We start from the raw sequence: 20,510 nt of genomic DNA, 5'->3' as shown, positions 1-20,510 counted from the left end.
TACTCGTCGGGGATCAGGTGGTTATGGGTGGCCTTTAGGGAAAAAAATCAATTTTGATTTAAACAAATAAAAAACATGATCTCAAACCCATTAAATTCACGTGCGTAAGAGGGGGTGAAATACAACTCTCTTGCCATGTCAGTTTTTGTGTTTAATAGGCATACATTGATTTGGGTTGAAGTGTTCAATAGGTAATGGGCTTAGTTAAGGTGTCAAAATGAAAACTGGAGCCAAGTTTAAGGGGCCGTACACCTATTTGGCCAAGTAAAAATCATCAATTTTGGAGGAGAAAAGCTCATTTGTTGAGTATACACACACACACACACACACACACACACACACACACACACACACACACACACACTTCTTCTAGCTCTTAAAGAGTTGAGAAGAAGGCAAGCCTCTCGCCGTCGTCGTTGTCGATCGGCTTCGGATTTGGTCAAAATTTGATTGATCAATTTTGTGGACCAATTTAAACGTTAAATATTAATATTTAATCCAAATCGGCCGTTTTTGTAACGGTAATTTAAAGTTTTCCTCCGATTTTATTTTTTCATTTTATTTTGCATAAATAGCCATTTACGTAATAGTCGTTTTACGCGAACAATCATCTCGAAGAGCTGCAGCTCTTCGTTTGAACCCAACCTGTTGGCTATTAAATACCAGGTCATTCCCTCGGATTTTCCTTACGAAAATTCTGAATCTCTTCTTCCTTTCTGCATTGTTTTCTTACAAAACAAACAAAGTAAGTGTGATTGTTGTCGCCATTTGTATTCGTTGAAACAATGGGGTTTGAAGTATCGCTACATCAGTGTGTAATCCATTCCATCATGAGAGGAAATAATCTATAACCTCAGATACAAGGAAGGGATTAAGTTCTTTAAGGAAACATTGTGAATTCAGTTGGCTCGGATTAATATCTACTTCTACATTTCTGTTTTACGTTATTTTCTATTTCCAGAATTACTTTACAAATAGAGATTACTAACAAATCTTAGAATTTGTATCTTGAGAGCAGCTTCTAACAAGTCATTTTTACAAAGAATTTTAGCACAACTGCATGTTGCAAGACCAGTAAAAAAACCTCCAATAAACTGAAGAAAATTTCTACTCAAACACGTATTTTATCGTACTGTATGTCCTTTACAACATCGACCTGATATCCCAACAAAAGTGGAAAGGAAACACCAGTCTGATTTCAGATGAATCAATATCATCCCAATCCATTCAAATCACAACTCTAGACCACACAACCCAGAGGACTAATACCAGTGCCAATGAAAGGGATACTGCATGCGACAGGTGTAGAAGTATATACACTAGAAAACTACATCAACTAGCACCATTCTCATATAGAAGAATCTAAGCTGCATGGCAGTTGCTCTGAATCTACTCATTTGTTAATGCCTCGGCTACCCAAATCAGCTGCAGCTTTAGCTGCTTTACTTAGAGCACCAGACATCCAAAGAGCTCCTTTGGAAAAGTAGCTACTGTTAACAACAGCACTTGCAGCAGAGACAGCAGTTCTACCTGTAGCTGACACAGCTGATCTGGTGGTATCCGATATGTGATACCTCTGATCCACAGATCTGGCCACTTCAACCCCGGCACAAAACTTGTCGGTGAGGCCAATTCTCTCACTCAAATCAGCAACCTTGGAGACTGCAGTTGCTGACAGCGCATGAGATTCGTCAAAAGCTTTGGCTTTCCCTAATGCACCTTTTCCAAGAACATACCCTTTAGATAGCATGGTTTTAACCACATCTTGAGCCAACGTCACAGCTTCCCCAGCAGAAGAAACAAAATACTGTCCCTGGGGGTCCTGCTGGAATTATAAATCCACTCATTAGAAATACACACCTCATTCATAGAGAAACGAGTACCATACAGATAGGAAAGAAGGAGGCAAGAACATACACTTGAACGACTTTCCTCTTGAGGTCTCCATGATGAATGATCCCAATAAGCAAATTCATCTTGGTAGTGACCCCAGCTGGTTATGCACACACGTTGATCCAAAATGGTAGCCCCCTGAGAGAAGTTAGTTATAAATGAGAACTATTCAATCAAAATATACGTCTTAAGGAAAAAATTAGTTTGGTGCAAAAAATAAAAAATTACATCTATCAGCAATAAATTATATTTATATATAACTGAATCTAAGTGCACAGAGATGTACACAGAATCAAAATAATACCAAGGGGTTCATTGCTTGGATTTTGAGACCAAGCAAATTCATGAGAAGCATTACAGGAGAATAGGACATCCAATTACGGCAAAGAAGATGAGCATTTTGACCAACTATAACTGGAGATAAAATAAAACAATACCTTGCCGAGCAACACCAACATTACTTTAAGCTCTATGAAAACAGCTCGAGGAAAAAAGAAAGGCTTTGCATTGTTGTGACAAATGGAAGGGTTTCAAGTTATTGGTCCAACAATATTTATATTGGAACTCAAACATCAATATTGAGGTCTTGCCCTCACTCTCAAAGCACATACCATTTTGTTTAAGTCAAGTAGATGAACTATTTTACATTCAAACACACAAGTAAAAAAAAAATAGGAAAGTGACACATAATCCATTCAGTTAACACCACATGGAACCAGAATTAGCAACTGTCAAATTGTAGACAGAATGCAATTCTATGCTGCTTATTCAGAGACCTAAACCTTACTATACAACTAAACCAATACACCATCTGAAGGAACTTACACTCAGTAAGACAGCTGTTTCCAAGGCATGAGGATTTCTAAATGTCACATAGGCTGTACTTGCATGCTCACCAGCTCTGCATTCTCAACCACAAGCATACACTCAATCAGCGACCAAAATTTTTTATACAGTAACTGATGGAAAAAGCAGGAATGAAATACATGCTGTGTGTTATGAGACCAACTTGGCATAAAGTTCCTCCATTACATGATTGATTTTCACAAAAATAACAACTAAAGTAGTAATATTGAAGCCTAATGTGATTTGTAAGCAGTTTGGCTGACTAAAAGCTCTTGTGATGCTATAAGACTTCAGTGGTGCTGCACATTTCTTCAAATTACAATAAAAATAGGTATCAACAACTAAAAGGCTGTGCAAACACTACTCTACACGCATATCGTACTTTGGAAGGGTAAAAGGAAAGTAAAAAATAAGTACCATAAGTGAAATTTTTCCTACTTTTCATTTGCTAAAGGACATAGCGACAATACTGGATTCTCAGAACAAACAATGAGACATAAAGATATAGTTTTGCCAAATAATCAACTAATTATGTCACAGACAAGACCAGATTATAAACAGATATAGATGCATATTCCTGAACACCAAATCCCCTTTGTTTTGCTCAACCTACATATGGCATACTTGCTCTATCCTGATACAAACATTTCAGAAGAATCAAAAGCTTTCAAGATTAGAAAAGAAAACAAGATAATAACCCAAGAAACAATAGTGGCTACAAAACTTGTTTATCGTACATATATCAAGCTGTGTATTAGAAAAGATGACAAAAGATGATCTTACATTGTACGTACAATACAATTAAGGGGTCGGTTTGAACTTTGAGGAATTTGAAGAAATTGAAACAAAAGAAAAACAAAGCAAGATAAATTTGTGAGTTAAAATATATAGCTCTACTCATAATTTCCCTTCCAATTCGTTTCTTTTCATCCTAAACCATCGACACGGAAATATAGAGTATGAGTGATAAAATTGTAAATGCACTCCCAGATATTAAACACACCTGACAATCTCAACATGTTCAATTGCCCCACAGAAACCAAAGAAATCATGAACATCCTTTTCAGTAGTATTAGGGGAAAGACCTGTAACTTCTGCTGTATAACCCCCTGGATTCATATCTGCTGATTTAACTCTGCTTTACTGAGAGCAAAGAAATTAGGCATCAGATAAACTGAACTTTATACAAGTTAGGCCATCAGATATACCGTACCCACCTATCAGGCCCAAATATTATTTGTGATATATGCACAATACGAAAATAACCATAAGCATCAGCAAAAAAAAGCAAATACTCATAACATTCACACATCTCCTAAAGAAGCTCGCTAAACTAATAATCTACAGAAGAAGAAATCACATCCTAGACAGCTGTTTGTTTTTATTGCACCACCATGCATACTCATCAAAAGAGAACAGAAACCTAGGATTTTCCTGATAAAGATGTCATTATTACATGCAAGTTAAGATTTTACAACGTCCATCGAATAGCACAAACCCAATACTATACACACACACACACATAATTTTTCTTTTTACAACCGAAAAATCCCCGAGGACAGGTGACGCACGGCTTCTCCACTTAAATACCATGCTTTTGTTCGAACCAGTGATGTGCGCCTAATCTACACATCATGCGTTGCCTCTTACTACTAGACCAACACCCCGGGGGACAAACCATAGAAGTTGGAAAAAGAGGGGGAAATCACTTCTGAGATCCAATTAAGGGCACTATTACCAAATCCCCAACTTCAATGCTTATAAACATATCCAACTGACTAAAGAGAAAACAATGGTACTACGGCCAAGCAGCCCAAAAATAGCCCAAATGGAGAAAGTACAACAGATCCAACAAATTGATTAAAAAAAAGAGTACCCAATCTAGCTATCAATAAATCGACTTAAAGCAGGTTCAAGAAAACAAACAAACCATCCCCTCCCTTACCTCGCCCCCCACCCCCACCCCCCCAAAAAAAAATTATCAACCGTAGTAAAAATTCATTTTCTTTCATAAAATTAACACTAAAATTAACAAGAACAGCTTTAACACCTAACTAATTATGCTCAAATTATCAACAGTTCAAAACCATAATTTCGAATTATCCAAGCATAAGTGATGTAAACAACATCAGTGTGATCATAATGTGCAATTATCGCACAAATTCAACCTACAAGTACTCCAATTTTATTTTTAATTTTTCGCAAAAAAGAAAAAGACCAGAGAATACCAAAATATCTAATTTGATAAATGGATTGATAAAGCTGATGAATAAATCTATAATAAAAAAACTGAGACATCAGACATACCTTCACTGGGTTTAGATGAAAGAGGGAAAGAAAAGAGTCGGTGCGAAAGTGAATCTTTCCAGTATTCAGTAGCGTATATATGAAGTATCTTTTGTTGGTGAGCGGTTGATCCCTTTTGAAAAAGAACAAAAGCCGATAAACCCGAAATCGGTTTCCCCTTTTTATTTTCCCACTTAGGGTGGTTAATTGAAGTTATGTAGGAAAAATGTTAGGATTATAATATAAATAATTCCTGAATTATTTAGTATTATTTTGTAATTAAAAATATTATATAAGTTAAGATATGTATTTGATTCAAATTTTGATAGATTTGGATAAAAAATTTGTTCCAATTTTGATTTTGGATATTCTAGAAATGATAATGACATTGACTTTTGACGTTACCAAACATTGGGTATACATATACTTAAATCTTATATCGAGAGTAGAATATTAATCACGATAATCCAACAACCTAGAGTATAACACTTCTCAACCTAAAAAAGAATAATTGTATCAAATAATTTTGGTACTTTAAATATTTTGACTATAAATATTTGTATCATTTTAGAGCCGTTTGGTTGTTAGAAGAATAGGTTTAATCACCACACTAAACTCCTCACAATTATAGACATTATTTAGTAGCTTCATTTAATTTTCTCGTAAAATAATATTCGTATAACTTATGTTGAAATTTACGTTTTTTTTATTTATATAAAATAGAATGTGAAATAAGAATATAAATATAAAAATTATTATCTAATAAAGTAAAAATAAAAAATAAAATCTATGCATTTCTAATTCTCACTTTAATATTTATACATTACTATCTTTGTATTATTAATACTTGACTATTAATCATGCATAACTTGTATTCGAACCAAAAGACCCTTATAATAAAAAATCTATGAATTTTAAGCTTTGATTGAGCTGTAAACGTCCCTGTTGGTAATAAATAAAAAGTTTATTTACCAAAACAAATAGTGAAAATTTATATAAATACATTATTGGTAGAGGGACGTATATTTTGATACATTAAAAAAAGCAGATGTTCATAGAAAAAGGATAAAGTAATTTATTTTCTAATATTTATTATTTTTCTATCCAACACATTTTTTTGGGGTTAACATAACAAAACAATCGAAAATACCAATACAAATCTTCTCAGTTCTCACTATAATTCAAAAATCAATTCATTTAAAACGACCCAAACCTGGCAAAGGAACAAACAACACTGCATCGTTTTCTAATCTCCTAAATAAGTGATAAATATTATAAGTAGCTAAAAAATGGATATGTCCCTGTGAATTGACACCTGAATTATTAATCTTTATAATAACAAAGAGATCACAGGGAAATGGAAACGGGGCACAAAAACGGGTCGGAGCTTCCTTTGTGGTGAAATTCATCGGTTTAGAGCAAATTCAGATTCAAATGTCAATTCACAGTTGATACAACCCAAATCTAGCGCAAAAATTCGACCTATTTATGGCTCGAAGACTTCAAATGCAGCACCATATTGAACAATTCACCTTACTGAGCAGCAACGCATTGTGGAATTGTAAGAACCATATTTCTACTCCAAAATTATTAAATTACTTTACCCTAGGTTTGCACATTTATGTTGTCTTTCATGTTCATAGATTGTAAAAATTCAACAATACATTATATTATCGTATAATACATGATTCATGATCTTACAACGCAACTAGAAGTGAATGAACATTTTAAGTTAATAGCTTCAAATTATAACTGCATTCATCGTTCATCTATAGTATATGTGCAAATTTTGTATAAATACATCTAAAGTTTCTTAATATTTTTTTTTTATATAGATTTAAATACAGACAACCATTTCGCATGTGTACTCCATGTCACTCAAAATGCCAGTACTCACTTTGGGTATTGTTAGTATTGTTAAATAGAATTGAACTTAAAACTGAACAACGTGAGTTGAAAACCTCACCAAAGAAATGGAAGCTATAACATAGATCCAAAGCCTATAATGCAGCACTGATTTCTAAAGGATGATCCAATGAAAGAGAAAAAGAGTGGAGATGTGCGAAAAAAGGATCACTTCTAACTAACCAGTCAAGTGAAAGGAGCCCACTTACCCACTCCCCAAGGAAATTTTATGAATTCCTTTTTGAAAGTTTTGTTACGTGGAGAGTGACGTGGAGAGTGTATTTCACTGCCCAACATATGACTGGTTTTGGGTCCGATAGGTGAGGGGGTAAGAGGTCCCCGTAATGTGTGAGTGTGAAACTGGCTTTTTCAGATAGGTTTTGGTGTCAACTTATGTATTTTCCCTTTTTCTTACATTGTTGTGTGAATGGTTTTCTCTGATGCAGGAGTGTCTTTAGTGGTCTGTCATCATGGGTGAACCGGGAAAGCATAGAATCTTAATGGTCTCTGATTTTTTCTACCCCAATTTTGGTGGTGTGGAGAATCACATATACTATCTATCACAATGCTTGATTAAGGAAGGCCACAAGGTCAGCAAGCAACCTCACCTCTCTTAAATTGGTCTTGAATGAATATTATTAACAAGGGATTAATTTTGTTATAATGAGATACTTTTTATGAATTCATTCCTTTTGTTGTTCTTTTGTGTAAATTTCAGGTGGTAGTTATGACTCATGCTTATCAGAATCGTTCTGGTGTAAGATATATGACAAATGGCCTGAAAGTTTATTATGTCCCGTGGAAGCCATTTCTCATGCAAAACACGTTGCCGACCTTCTTTGGGACGCTTCCAATTACTAGGACAATTCTGATTAGGGAAAAAATATCGCTGGTACATGGACATCAAGCGTTCTCAACCTTATGTCACGAAGCTCTAATGCACGCTCGCACCATGGGTTACAAAGTTGTATTTACTGATCATTCTCTCTATGGCTTCGCGGATGTTGGAAGCATTCACATGAATAAGGTACTACAATTTACACTAGCTGATGTGACTCAGGCTATCTGTGTTTCTCATACAAGCAAAGAGAATACGGTTTTAAGGTCTGGTTTGCCGCCTGAAAAGGTTTATGTTATTCCGAATGCTGTGGACACGGCCATGTTTAAGCCTGCTCCTGAGCGACTCAACAGGGATGAAATTGTTATTGTTGTGTTAAGTAGATTAGTTTATAGGAAAGGAGCGGATTTACTTGTTGAAGTTATCCCTGAAGTATGTCGTTTGCATCCCAATGTAAGTGTTCTCCATCATCATCATGGGATCCGTTAAAAAAACTAGTCTATGGATTTTGACCTTGTTTGTGCATTCTGAACTTTTGGTAACTGATTTGGCTGCATTTGCTAAGGTTCGGTTCATTGTTGGAGGGGATGGACCAAAACGAGTGCGTTTGGAAGAAATGAGGGAAAAACACTCTCTTCAAGACCGAGTTGATATGTTGGGTGCTGTCCCTCATGCTAAAGTACGGTCTGTACTAATAACTGGCCATATATTTTTGAACAGGTACGTGACCTTCAAGTGTTATCGACTTTTTCACATAGTTGATTATTTTTATATTAGTCGCAAATGCGAGACTAAAGTATCAAAACCATGAATGCTATGTGGCCCTTTCGAACTTGTCTCAGATGACTAGCTAAATCAGATTCATTTGTTCCAATCTATTTCCAGAATCATCAAAAGAAAAAGAAAATATTGAATTCTTACACTACCTCGTTGGCTAAGGTCAAATACAGTCTAGCAGACAAGATAGTTTCGTATAATTTGAGCTTCCGCTGCTCACAGCGATATAAATGTATAACTGCTGACAAATACTCCCTGTTCCACCATTCATTCTTCTCTGAAAGCAAAAGAATAACATCTGAAGCATATTTAAGTATGTCTGATTTGTGGTTGACCAACAGCCAGTTTCCACCTTCCCCGTTTCTAATCCTATACATTTATGCTCCTGTTTCTTGCATTACTGGTGCCAGTTCTTTAACAGAAGCATTTTGCATAGCTATATTGGAAGCTGCAAGTTGCGGATTATTAACAGTCAGTACACGTGTAGGAGGTGTTCCCGAGGCACGTCCAAGATTCATTTCTCTTTACGTGACTAGTTACTATCTCCTTGCCTCTACTTTGTTAGTTGTTCGTTCTTCTATTTTATCTTTTTTTTTTACTTCTTCTCTTTCAGGTGCTTCCAGATGATATGGTTGTTTTGGCTGCGCCAGATCCTACAACTATGGTGCACGCAATCACAAGGGCTATACATATGCTTCCCCAGATTGATCCACAAGATATGCACAATCGTGTTAGTACCACATTTCCTTTTGCTTATTTTTTTGTCGTCTTTCCTTAGCAAGGTAGCATGGGCTATTTGGTATCTGCTCTCTTAAGAAGTAACAATAGTCTTTTAATCATAAGTGATATTTGAAGGAAATTGAGGTTAAGCCCAAATCTTTCATGGAAATCTTCCAAGTCAATCTCTTCATCCAAAAAAAGGTTCCAATTCAATCTCCCCCCTCCCCTCCCCCCGCACTCTGCTAGAAGCATTCTGACTGCCTCCCCTCACCCCCAAACCAAAAAAACAATTTTTTTTTAAGAAGGAAAAGAAAGAAATATATAGAAATGATTTATCCCCTCCCCCCCCCCCCCCCAAAAAAAAGAAACAAAATTAAAAGAGGAAGAAATAGTGCTTGATTGGGACAATAGTTTTTTTAATTGGTTTTCCAGAGGTTCTTCATCTTCTTTGATAAAACTTTGCATGCTTAGTGAATGATATACTCATTGTAATTACTCCCTCCGCTTCATTTTATATGGTGGTGTTTGACTGGGCATAACCACATGCCAAAAGCATCTTTAGAACTTGTGGTTTAAAACATTCCATGACATTTTTGTGGCTATAAAAGCATGTCATCAGGTGTAAAATGAGAAGTTTAAGGTTAAAGACTTTCCAAATATACAAAGGTGTTATTCTTTTTTAACAGAATAAAAAGGAAAGAGTGCATGTAAAAAGGAATAAAGGTTCATGTTGTGTCAATGGTGAGCTGTAGAATCTGCAACAGTTCATGAGATTTATATGGAACTCTCTATGAAGAGGAATCCAGTTTGTGGACTTGTTGGCTGTTGCGATGGTGCACAAGAATATTTTAGTCAGCAGCTTCAAGTCTGTTAAACTTAATAGACATCTAAGAAGTTTAAGAGAAAAAGAGAGGGGAAAAGACATGGCATCTGCAGCATCACTTCCAAACATTAAGAAGCTTAAATAACAATGTACTCCTCTTTTTTGGGAAGGAAAAGAGGGTGACTTAGCACAGGATGTCTGAGAAAGAATGGAAAGCTGAGGATTAAACAATCTCTTTGGCCTGAATCTTTAGAGAACACGTGCATCTGTGTTGGCGACGGTAGAAAGACTTTCTTTTGGCACGACAATTGGATTTGATATGGCCCTCTGGAAGATCAGTTTCCAGACCTGTTTACATTGGCACAGTGCCCGGATGCACCGTAGCTGATTGCAGATTTAATGAGGCTTGTAGGGTAACATTTAGGAGAAGTTTAAATGACAGGGAGATGACAGGAGTTGCTAAATTTTGCAGTACACTAGATTCATTTCAAGGTTTCTTTAGCAGTGATGACAGGATAATATGAAAAGTGCCTAGTAGTAGGTATTTCTCCTAGAGTCCCTCTAAGAATACTAGAGGGATTTGTTTTTTGTTTTTGCTCACCTCTTTACAGCATTGTCAGCACTTTCTTAGTGCTGAAGTTGTGAACAAAAAATTATAATAGTTAAAGGGCACGATTTGTTTGTGGTTTCACCCTATGGCGGAATTTATGATAACAAAAATAGCAGGGAGTTGGTTTGGGTACAATTTTAAACTGTAATGAGATAAAGTGTTATACGAGTTTGTTATATCTAAAAGGTATGCGATCATATTATTTACTGACATTCAGTTCTACTGCCAGATGAAAAAGCTTTACAGTTGGCCTGATGTAGCCAGGAGGACAGAAATTGTATACAACCGTGCTTTGAAATGCTCCAATCCACCTTTGCTAGATCGATTGTCAAGGTATGCCACTATACTGAAGGTAAATAATGGTTTGTCAATGCATGTTATCACCCTAGAGAAATAAATTGAGAATGGATAAAAATCAAATAATTATATGCTATTTCTCTTTTGGAAGTGAAAGACCTTGTTGTCATTATTGTATAGAATCTTAAATAAATTACTTGAGCAGAAAACCGACTGGTGGTTTTGAGGTTTTTTTGGGGCCTAATTTGTGGTTCAAGTAAGATAGATAATTGAGTAGCAGCATAAAGTTTTCTGGATTCTTTTTTCCTCCTTTTGATGTCCTAGATTGTGCATAAAAGAGTACACTAAGTTTACATGTCAACTTGTAGGCCTTGAGGCAACTGAGCATGACTGGTCATCTGGTGTCCTCAGACTTTGGGGAAGCATGTATACTAGATTCAATATTTAAACTTGTAGGCCTTAAGACAGTTGAACATCGATTTCGGGTTGTCCTCTTAATCGTTTATTGAGCAATGATTGTCCAACTTGAGTCAGCTCCGTAGCTATTTGATAATTTGCAGATGAATAAATGTCTCTTGCAGTTGATTAAACTTCCAGGTTAATTTTCCTGAAAAGCTTTTGCTAGGTACCTTACATGTGGCACTTGGGCAGGGAAAATATTTTGCATAGTTATGATAGTAGATTTTTTGCTCTGGCGTCTCTTGCAACTATGGCAGGTAAGTTCCTCCCTCGAGTGTACTGGTCAATTCATTTGGTTCCTATCGCAGAGTTTTTTTGTTTCCTTTATAAGCCTATCGTGATTCTTTTTGTAATCTTCTTAAGCCTGACAAGGATGTCGAGGCGGTACCTGATATTCAACTTCAAAATTCTCAACACGAGGAGACACCATTTGGTTCCAGTATGGAAGAAAGCTTATGATTTCCGGTGCTTTACCCATTGGTGCAGCTCAAGGTCATTTACTATTCAAAGAGTGTGGAATTAGGATTTAGGTGTAAAGTTTTTCTTAGTAATTAGAAGCAGTAGAAGTTTTAGGGGTCTATTCTCAAGACGAAAGGAAGAGAACAAATGCAAGCTATCAGGAACATAATATATCCATCTTGAAATACTTTTCTTGCCAATTCCTTTCCTCTGATGCCTATTCCTTCGAACTAACTGACACTTCATCGCCAAAGATTCTGAAGCTTGAAGTTTAAATCTGAGTTTCTTATTACTTTTCATTTTCTAGTCTTTTCAGGGGCCTATCAAAAATGTTAAAATGCTCAGTACCTGCTTTCGGGACGGTTCTGTTACTACAGATTTTAGTCAATTGTTACTAATACAGTTCCTTTGACATCAGATGGAGCTATGCTTTGAAGATTTTTACATATACAAGTACAAAAAGAGACGCTTTCTTGCATGAAGTAAAAACAAATACGAGACATATATTCATTCATTTGTTCTTTTGCCATGAGATAGGAGTATATTTACAATAGTTACATGACTACATCACAATTAGGAATAACCTACTCTCTGATACATCACAATCATACTTCAATGGGATTTGAACATGTCTCTTCATCTTAATACCTATAACCATTGTGCCAACTGCCACATACTTCATTGTAGCAGGATCATTACATTCTCCCCCCCCCCCCCCCCCCCCCTTTTTTTTTTTGTGAAAATTTTGGCATGGTACAGATAATAATAATTGTCAATCATTGGTATTATTCCGTTGTCATTCAAATTTAATTTGCTTGAGCCGGAAGGGCTCATCTTCAGAAAATAAGTGTAATACCAAATGCAGTTGTTGCCTATGGCAGTTGGTATACGAACTTGGAAGATTCTAATTCAATTTGGCTAAGTACCTTAGGGGAAGGAGTATTGGAGTTCAAGCATAGCTGGAGGTCGAGGCTCAAGAACGAGTTGCCTCATTGTCAGCTTGCGCACACCTCTATTATTTCACTATCTCATATATCAAGGTACAACCGAGCTCAGATTCGTTACTCTAGAATCAGGCTCTTAGCATGTGCACTTCCTGTAGGGATATCAACCCCCCCCCCCCCGGACCTCTGTGTCACAAATAGTCTCATAAATGTTGATTGGCGATCCACAGCAAGTTACAGAGAATATGTACTAGCCTCTAGAGTAATTACTTTCGAAGAACGGTAATAACTGAAAATAGTTATATAGTTATGTAGTGTACATAGATCGGGTTGGTTCGGATTTTTCAATTATCAAATCAAACCAATGGTGTCGGGTTTTTAAATTTATAAACCAAACCAAACCAACAAAGTTGGGTTTTTCAATCTCGATTTTTCTCGGGGTTTTCGGGTTTTCGGATTTTTTCCGGTAAAGTCTTCATAGCATAAAATATGTAACTTGTGCTCCAAATATTTCTTAAGTCCTAGTAAAATATAACTATATAATGTATTTTCCAAGGAACTAACACAATAATATGAGATAAGTCATGGCATTATACATAAAATAAATATTGCTAATTAATAAGCCATAATAAAAATTAACATAATCTAAAAATACTATATAGGTCATGCTAAAATAAGTATAGCTAATAAGTACTAATATTAATTACATAACTAAGCACTAAAGAAAAAGATAAACTAAGTTATGCATTTTTATTATAAACCAATGTAAAACTAAAATAATTATCCAACACTTTCGTCATTCTAAGTATTGAATTGAATTTCTTTTGTTAGCATTAGTATTGATTTGAACTTTGTTTGAGTTGCTACATTTATGGGCTTTACAATTTATTTACCATTCAAGAATGTTAAGTCTAAACTTGAAATAAGATGTTAAAAGATAAAACTGTGAAAAAGTTTAAGAAATATTTATAAATTACATTACAATAAATATTTATATGTATAAAATATTTTTAAAAATTATATAAATGTACTATCAGGTTGGTTTGGTTTCGGTTTGACTTTTTTTTAGTTAAAACCAAACCAAACCAATTATTGTCGAGTTTTATTTTTCAATATCAAACTACATCGGATTTTTTTTTTCGATTTGATTCGAATTATCGATTTGGTACGATTTATAGGTTTTCTTTTTGCATCCCAACGTAAGACTGTCTAAATTGACCAAACCGAAGCCAAAGAAGCCCTTGACAGTCTTGCGCAAGTATAAAATGAACATTTGCACACACAAAAGGCAAGCCAAAGAAAAACCTGAAGTGAATCAATAACACGCATTAATACTAAACCACAATTTCTTATACTTCTGTAAGCTTTCTTATTTCTATTACGGATAAGCCATTCTTTTATCTTTTTCTGCTTCGACTGCCTCTCATGAATATTACTGACTTGAGTGTTGGAGTGCATTCAAATTCGTTAATTCCACATTCCTTCGTTCTTTTTAGAGTATCATTCTATGTTTTTCTTCTCTTTCCAACCTCCCAAATTCAGATTATCCACTTCTTAAGTTATATATGCCAATAATGTTAAATAAATTTACGTTCTCAATAAATTTCAACATGTGATAGTCAATTATCATTTTTACCAAATTATCAATTAATGCTTAGCATGATATTACCCGTAATTATCAAATATATGACTTTATTGTGTGAATATTTTTACAGATTTAGTGCATAAAACTTAGAAGTTTTTGAAAATTTACAACCATTTTGAAGAATTTGGGAATCCCCAAAGTAGAGAAATCTCACTAGTAGACAATTTAGATTTAGGACAAGCATACAGAAGGGATATATCAAAGTTTTAACAATTATTATGCTAATTTGATAAGCTTCACTGGGAGATTATGATTACGATCAGCCAAAGACGAGTGAATAATACTTCAAATAGAAGTTTATACTGTTGCTACCTTCTCAGAATCAGAGTTCCCCATTTAAGGTTGCAAACAGTCTTAGAAATTTAGTGGAAATTTCCTCTCTTTTTTTTCTTTTTTTTTTTGTCGTCGGCAACTTGTCCAATATGGATATACACACATTTAACATGTTAGAATCGAGTTTCTTCTTGTTGGTAGAAGAATACAAAGAGAAAATGCAAGAAGTTTGTCAAGCTAGCAGCGAGTGCTAGCCCATACATCCAGTACTAGATGACAAACAAACCACAAAATAAATGTTGGACAGTAGCTGCACTAACTTGCACGCAACTCGACTATTTCATAAAATATTTTTAAGGCGGATCTACATTGTAGGAAGAGGGGTAACCTGCACCCGAAAACTTGCTAATTTTTTTAAGAAATAGTCAAATATAAATAGAAGCCTCCATCCCAATTTTTATAAGTAGTGATAAATTTATATTGAATGTAATAGTGCCCTCGTGACTGTCGAATCTTGGATCCGCCTTTATAAGTATCTGTTATCTCTCACCAGTATATTTATGTACATGATAACTTTGCCTATCAAAACTTAGACAGATAATGTCACGACCCATTTTCTGAACAAGCCGTGACCGGCACCCGATCACTAAACTTCACCGAGTGAACCATCTGCGCATATCAAATATGTTGTAACTTCAAACTTTATATGCAACAAAGAAATACTTTAGCCAAGTACTTTTATATAATTTAAATATCTAAAATAAACTAACTCCAAAATTTTATTCGTAGTAACCACTGAAATACTGCTAAGTTATTATCAAAAACATCTGAATCTTAACCCACCGATTGTGTCTATGAAACCTCTATTGATACACTAACGCACTGCTCATGACATGAGATTTCCTGGCCAGTTCTCTAAGTAAACAAAGAAATAGCTAAATAATGACGACTCAAAGGTGCACTCCACGAACAAAAGCGGAGCTCACCAATAGCACAGGAAGTGAGGAAAATCCTAACCCGTAACCTGTCCGCCTACAAAATTGGTTCCAACATTGTACCGCAGACCAACGTAGGTTCCCAAAGAGAACGTCAGTACCATCCATTGTACTCAGTGAGTCTCAACGACATGGAATGAAACATTAATAAAATATACATTACGAGCAAAGATTCTAAATACATGAAAAACATAAAGTTTCTAAGAACAATTCTAAAATAATTGCATAATAGCAGTTTATGAATATTCTACATGAAATTCTTTTCTTTTTCTTTCTTAAAAAAATACTTCACTTTATACTTGGGAGTTCCAACTATCCTGACTTATTTATGTCTTAGTCACCATGTGATAGGCATGGGTTCGATCCCAACCTGATCGAATAGGCCCAATTACGAGGTGCCACTCGTTTCATGGTTCTCAGCGCTCATGTATCATACCTTAGCCTGGCTAAGTAAATTCTCAGCAACGAGACCTTCATCTCGTGTGCTCCCTACTTTGGCACAAGTAGTTTCAGAAAGTCAATGCCTTGATCAGGACCCTCGGCCTGGACGATAACCCCTTCTCAGAATAGAGGATACTCCCAAAAATCTTTTCTTTCTAAAGCTTCTTCTTGTGACTTTTCAAGTCTAAATCTTGTTTGAAAGTGATCTATCAATATTCATAACAATATTCTTGAGTGTATACATAGCATAAGCATGAAATAAAATTACTCAAAGTATTTTTAAAAGTTCTATCTATCTCTTGATTCCTTAACATGTAAGATCATGTAATAAAGTATAGAAATATGAAAAATAGACGCCTATACTTCTCGAGTAAAATATATTATCTTTAACTAGAATATACTTAGTCAACATGTACTCACTCGTTCTAATTAAACATATGTTGACTCTTTAAAGCATTTTATCGAACACTTTGTGGGCATGTTTTTGTGAGTAGAACTACTTTAGTAAAGGGTTATATCCACTCTCCTCAGTTTCTCCTTTCAAGCAACAATGTAAGTTTCAATTCTTGTAATCAACGCAACGATCAAATACTACAACAATAAGTCACCATAAGTATCCAACTTTCCCAAAGTATTAATCTTTTCTCAACTCTAAGAACTTTAGGTTCAACTTCTAAATTTTTAAGTTTTGGGGTAAGGCCTTGTTCTAACAGTTCTTTACTATCTCCAACAACCTTAACCCGTTATAGCCATCCAAAAACCAAAAATCTAACTCGTACTTGATGAGTGTTCTTGAGGTTTTGTAAAACTTTCTTATGAATTCACCCTATTAGGGTGTTATATTCTAGTGTATAATGATGTTATAGCTTACAATTCCATAAAAAGAATTACCTCAATCGTTGCCTAAAGAAGGTCCTGCGGAATAGCTCTCAAAATGACCTGCACGGTGCCTTGTTCTTACTCCTTGAAAAATCTATTTTCTTCTTGTTGTTTTGAATATCTACACGCTGCCTTCTTTTCCAGCCCTTGACCTCTCGTTCTTTTCCTTTTGTTCTTTCAACAGATCCTTCTATAGGCTTTAGGCCCAATTCTTAAGTGTCTTGCTCTTTTGTTTTTTGACTTAACAAGTATTTAATGATGCTCACTTTTAATAATTAATAATATAAAAATATTAATATTCCCCTAATTATATTTCTAATTAGTTTTAAATAGGGAAGTAACTCAAAAGTCAATCACCAGGGGTTAAATCCGTAATAGAAGTATAATATTTATGCACTCAAAATAAGGTTTAAAAAATTAAATTCTATAATTAGAGTGTGTCAAAACTTTTATAGATTTGAGGAGCGTTACAATCTATCCTTCTTAAAAATATCCGTCCTCAAATGTTGCTAGCACTACTCCCTTCTTAAGTTTTCTTGGCACTACTCACTTTCCCAAGGGACTCAAAATTTTGGCTAACTCTCTAAATTTTCAAAACTTTCAGCAGAGTCTCCCCTGTAAATTGGACTATCCAAAAAATATCCATGTCACCAATACCACAGCTACACTAACAACATTCAAGTATACCATAACAGGCCATTCATAAGCACCATACACAGCTCATAAACTAATTACTCACACTCTGACAAGGAGGTACCACAATAACCAACCAAAAATCTAAAGCACAATACTTTAGCAAAAGTAAATCACTTTAATGAATTAAATGTACTCTGGCATGGTACTAAATTATTTAACTGAATATGCTTTGACAGAAACTAAATTACTTCAATGACTAAGTATAATCTAGTAAGGACATAAGCACTTCCTAACTTGTATTTAATAAATGAAATATAAATGTCAAGCCAAACCTAAGTTCACATACATTGTTCCTCAAATAAATAAGGATACTTCTTCCTTATATCTTTCTCAACCTCCCATATAGCCTCTTTTGAATCATGATTACTCCACAAAACTTTTACCATTGCTATATCTTTTGTTCTCAACCTTCTTACTTGCATATTGAGAATTTCTATAGGTACATCTTCATAAGTCAAGCCATCTGTAATTTCTATGGCATCAGTAGGTATTATATGCGACTCATCATTAATGTACTTTCTAAGCATAGACACATGAAATACAGGATGAACATAGGACAACTCAATGGGCAACGCTAGTTCATAAGACACTTTCCCCTTATTTTCTATAATCTCATAAGGTCCGATAAATCTAGGACTAAGTTTCCCTTTCTTACCAAACCTCATAACTCCTTTCATTGGTGAAACTTTTAAAAATACTTTGTCACCAACCATGAACTCTAAGTCATGATGCCTCTTGTCAGAATAGGACTTCTGACGACTTTGAGCCATTTTCAGCCTTTCTCTGATTAGCTGAACTTTCTCTAAGGCCTCACAAACAAACTTTGGACCGATCAACGACACCCCTGCTGCTTCAAACCAACCCACTGGAGACCTACATCTTCGCCCGTACAACACTCCATAAAGATCAATACCAATGCTAGACTGATAGCTGTTATTGTAAGCAAATTCTATAAGTGGCAAGTGATCATCCCAATTACCTCCAAAATGCTCACAATATATCTTTGAGAGTCTGAATGGTCCTTTCTGCCTGACCGTCAATTTGTGGATGGAAATCGGTGCTCAAATTGACCTTGGTACCTAATATTTTTTGAAATACCTGCCAAAAATACGCCGTAACTGACGGCTTCTGTCAGATATGATTGAAACGAGAGTACCATGCAATCAGACTATTTCTTTGATGTACAACTACGCATACTGCTCTACGAAATCTGTCGTCTTTACTGGTAGGAAATGTGCGAACTTTGTCAGTCGGTCTACAATAACCCAAATTGAATCATGCTTACGGTATGTGCGAGACTGACCTACAACGAAATCCATATTAATCATCTCTTATTTCCACTGTGGTATCTCTATATCCTGAGCTAGGCCACCAGGCCTCTGATGCTCTGTTTTGACTTGCTGGCAATTCAAACATTTGGCCCCTTACTTCGTCATCCCTTTCCACCAATACAACTCTTTTAAGTCCAGATACATTTTGGTAGCACCTGGGTAGATAGAGTACCTCGAGATGTGAGCTTCTTCCATTATGGCCTTTCTAAGACCATCTACATCAGGCACACATAACCGATTATTCAATTTCAAAACTCCATCACTTCCTAGAGTGAAAGCAGTGATATTTTTGTTTATGACTCATTCTTTTAACTTCACTAAGCACAGATCTTTGTCTTGCTTAGCCTTAACATGCGCAACAAGAGAGGATTGCACTAAGTCATAAGCAGTTATACCTCCTTCTTCGATCTCATCCAATCTAATTCTATCGCTTTCCAATTTTTGAATTTCTCGACCCAAAGTTCGCCTTTGTACTACAAGATGGGCCAGGACATCCATTGACTTCCTACTAAGTGCATCTGCTACCACATTAGCTTTGTCGAGGTGATAAAGGATATTGATGTCATAATCCTTCAATAGCTCGAGCCACTTTCTTTGTCTCAAATTTAATTCTTTCTGCTTGAAAATGTATTGGAGGCTTTTGTGATTTATAAACACTTCAGAATGCTCGCCATAAAGGTAGTGTCGCCATATCTTTAATGCAAGAACCATTGTTGCAAGCTCCAAGTCGTGTGTGGGGTAGTTCTTTTCATGATTCTTTAACTACCTGGAAGTATAAGCAATAACTTTTCAATTTTGCATCGGAACACAACCAAGACCAATTTTGGAGGCATCACAATATACTGTGAACCCACCCGAACATGTTGGTAAGGTTAACACAGGTGCAATGGTCAACCTCTTCTTTAACTCTTGAAAACTCTGCTCACTTGTCTGACCAGTGGAACTTAACTGCTTTCTGGGTCAACTTAGTTAATGGAGCTGCAAATGAGGAAAATTCCTCTACAAATTTTCTATAATAGCCAGCTAACCCAAAGAAACTCCTCATTTCGGTTGGCATTGTCAGCCTTGGACAGTTCTTGGCTGCTTCTGTCTTCTGAGGGTCTACTTTTATGCCTTCACTAGATACCACGTGGCCTAAGAATTCCACTGACTGCAATAAGAACTCAAATTTTGAAAACTTGGCATAAAGCTCATTTTTCTTCAAGGTTTGCAAGGCTATCCTGAGGTGTTCGGCATACTCATCCTTGATCTTAGAGTATACCAAAATATCGTCTATAAACACGATAATAAAGGTATCAAGGAATGGATTTGAAAACTCTATTCATGAGGTCCATGAATGCAGTTGGAGCATTTGTCAACCCGAAGGACATCACTAGAAATTCATAGTGCCTGT

The 20,510-nt window shown here is 35.6% G+C and overlaps 2 protein-coding genes across 9 annotated transcripts; one reads left to right on the top strand and one right to left on the bottom strand.

The window, feature by feature from the left end:
• Positions 1-1,090: 1,090 nt before the first annotated feature.
• LOC107774707 (binding partner of ACD11 1) lies at positions 1,091-5,187 on the bottom strand. Of its 3 annotated transcripts, none has more exons than XM_016594333.2 (5): positions 5,047-5,187; positions 3,743-3,882; positions 2,719-2,794; positions 1,918-2,031; positions 1,091-1,825 (listed from the first exon to the last, which is right to left on the bottom strand). In XM_016594333.2, exons 2-5 carry the CDS (start codon positions 3,856-3,858, stop codon positions 1,394-1,396), a joined length of 738 nt encoding a protein of 245 aa, XP_016449819.1. In that variant the 5' UTR covers positions 3,859-3,882; positions 5,047-5,187; the 3' UTR covers positions 1,091-1,393. The 3 variants fall into 3 exon arrangements, with proteins under 3 accessions (XP_016449819.1, XP_016449820.1, XP_075104167.1); XM_016594334.2 differs by having other exon boundaries at positions 1,091-1,822; XM_075248066.1 differs by lacking the exon at positions 5,047-5,187 and adding an exon at positions 4,968-4,992.
• A 1,092-nt stretch (positions 5,188-6,279) lies between these two features.
• LOC107774709 (phosphatidylinositol N-acetylglucosaminyltransferase subunit A) lies at positions 6,280-12,656 on the top strand. Of its 6 annotated transcripts, none has more exons than XM_016594336.2 (10): positions 6,280-6,586; positions 7,377-7,520; positions 7,649-8,221; positions 8,334-8,488; positions 8,956-9,046; positions 9,159-9,275; positions 10,928-11,031; positions 11,621-11,711; positions 11,818-11,946; positions 12,332-12,656. In XM_016594336.2, exons 2-9 carry the CDS (start codon positions 7,401-7,403, stop codon positions 11,911-11,913), a joined length of 1,347 nt encoding a protein of 448 aa, XP_016449822.1. In that variant the 5' UTR covers positions 6,280-6,586; positions 7,377-7,400; the 3' UTR covers positions 11,914-11,946; positions 12,332-12,656. The 6 variants fall into 6 exon arrangements, 5 of the variants coding, with proteins under 5 accessions (XP_016449822.1, XP_016449823.1, XP_016449821.1 ...); XM_016594337.2 differs by having other exon boundaries at positions 12,230-12,656; XM_016594335.2 differs by having other exon boundaries at positions 12,221-12,656.
• The last annotated feature ends 7,854 nt before the right edge of the window (positions 12,657-20,510 follow it).

This window comes from Nicotiana tabacum, chromosome 24 (genome assembly GCF_000715075.1).
Source record: "Nicotiana tabacum cultivar K326 chromosome 24, ASM71507v2, whole genome shotgun sequence".
Taxonomy (NCBI): Eukaryota; Viridiplantae; Streptophyta; class Magnoliopsida; order Solanales; family Solanaceae; genus Nicotiana; species Nicotiana tabacum.
Note: the sequence above shows the minus strand (reverse complement) of the source record. Positions and strands in the feature narration are given on the sequence as shown.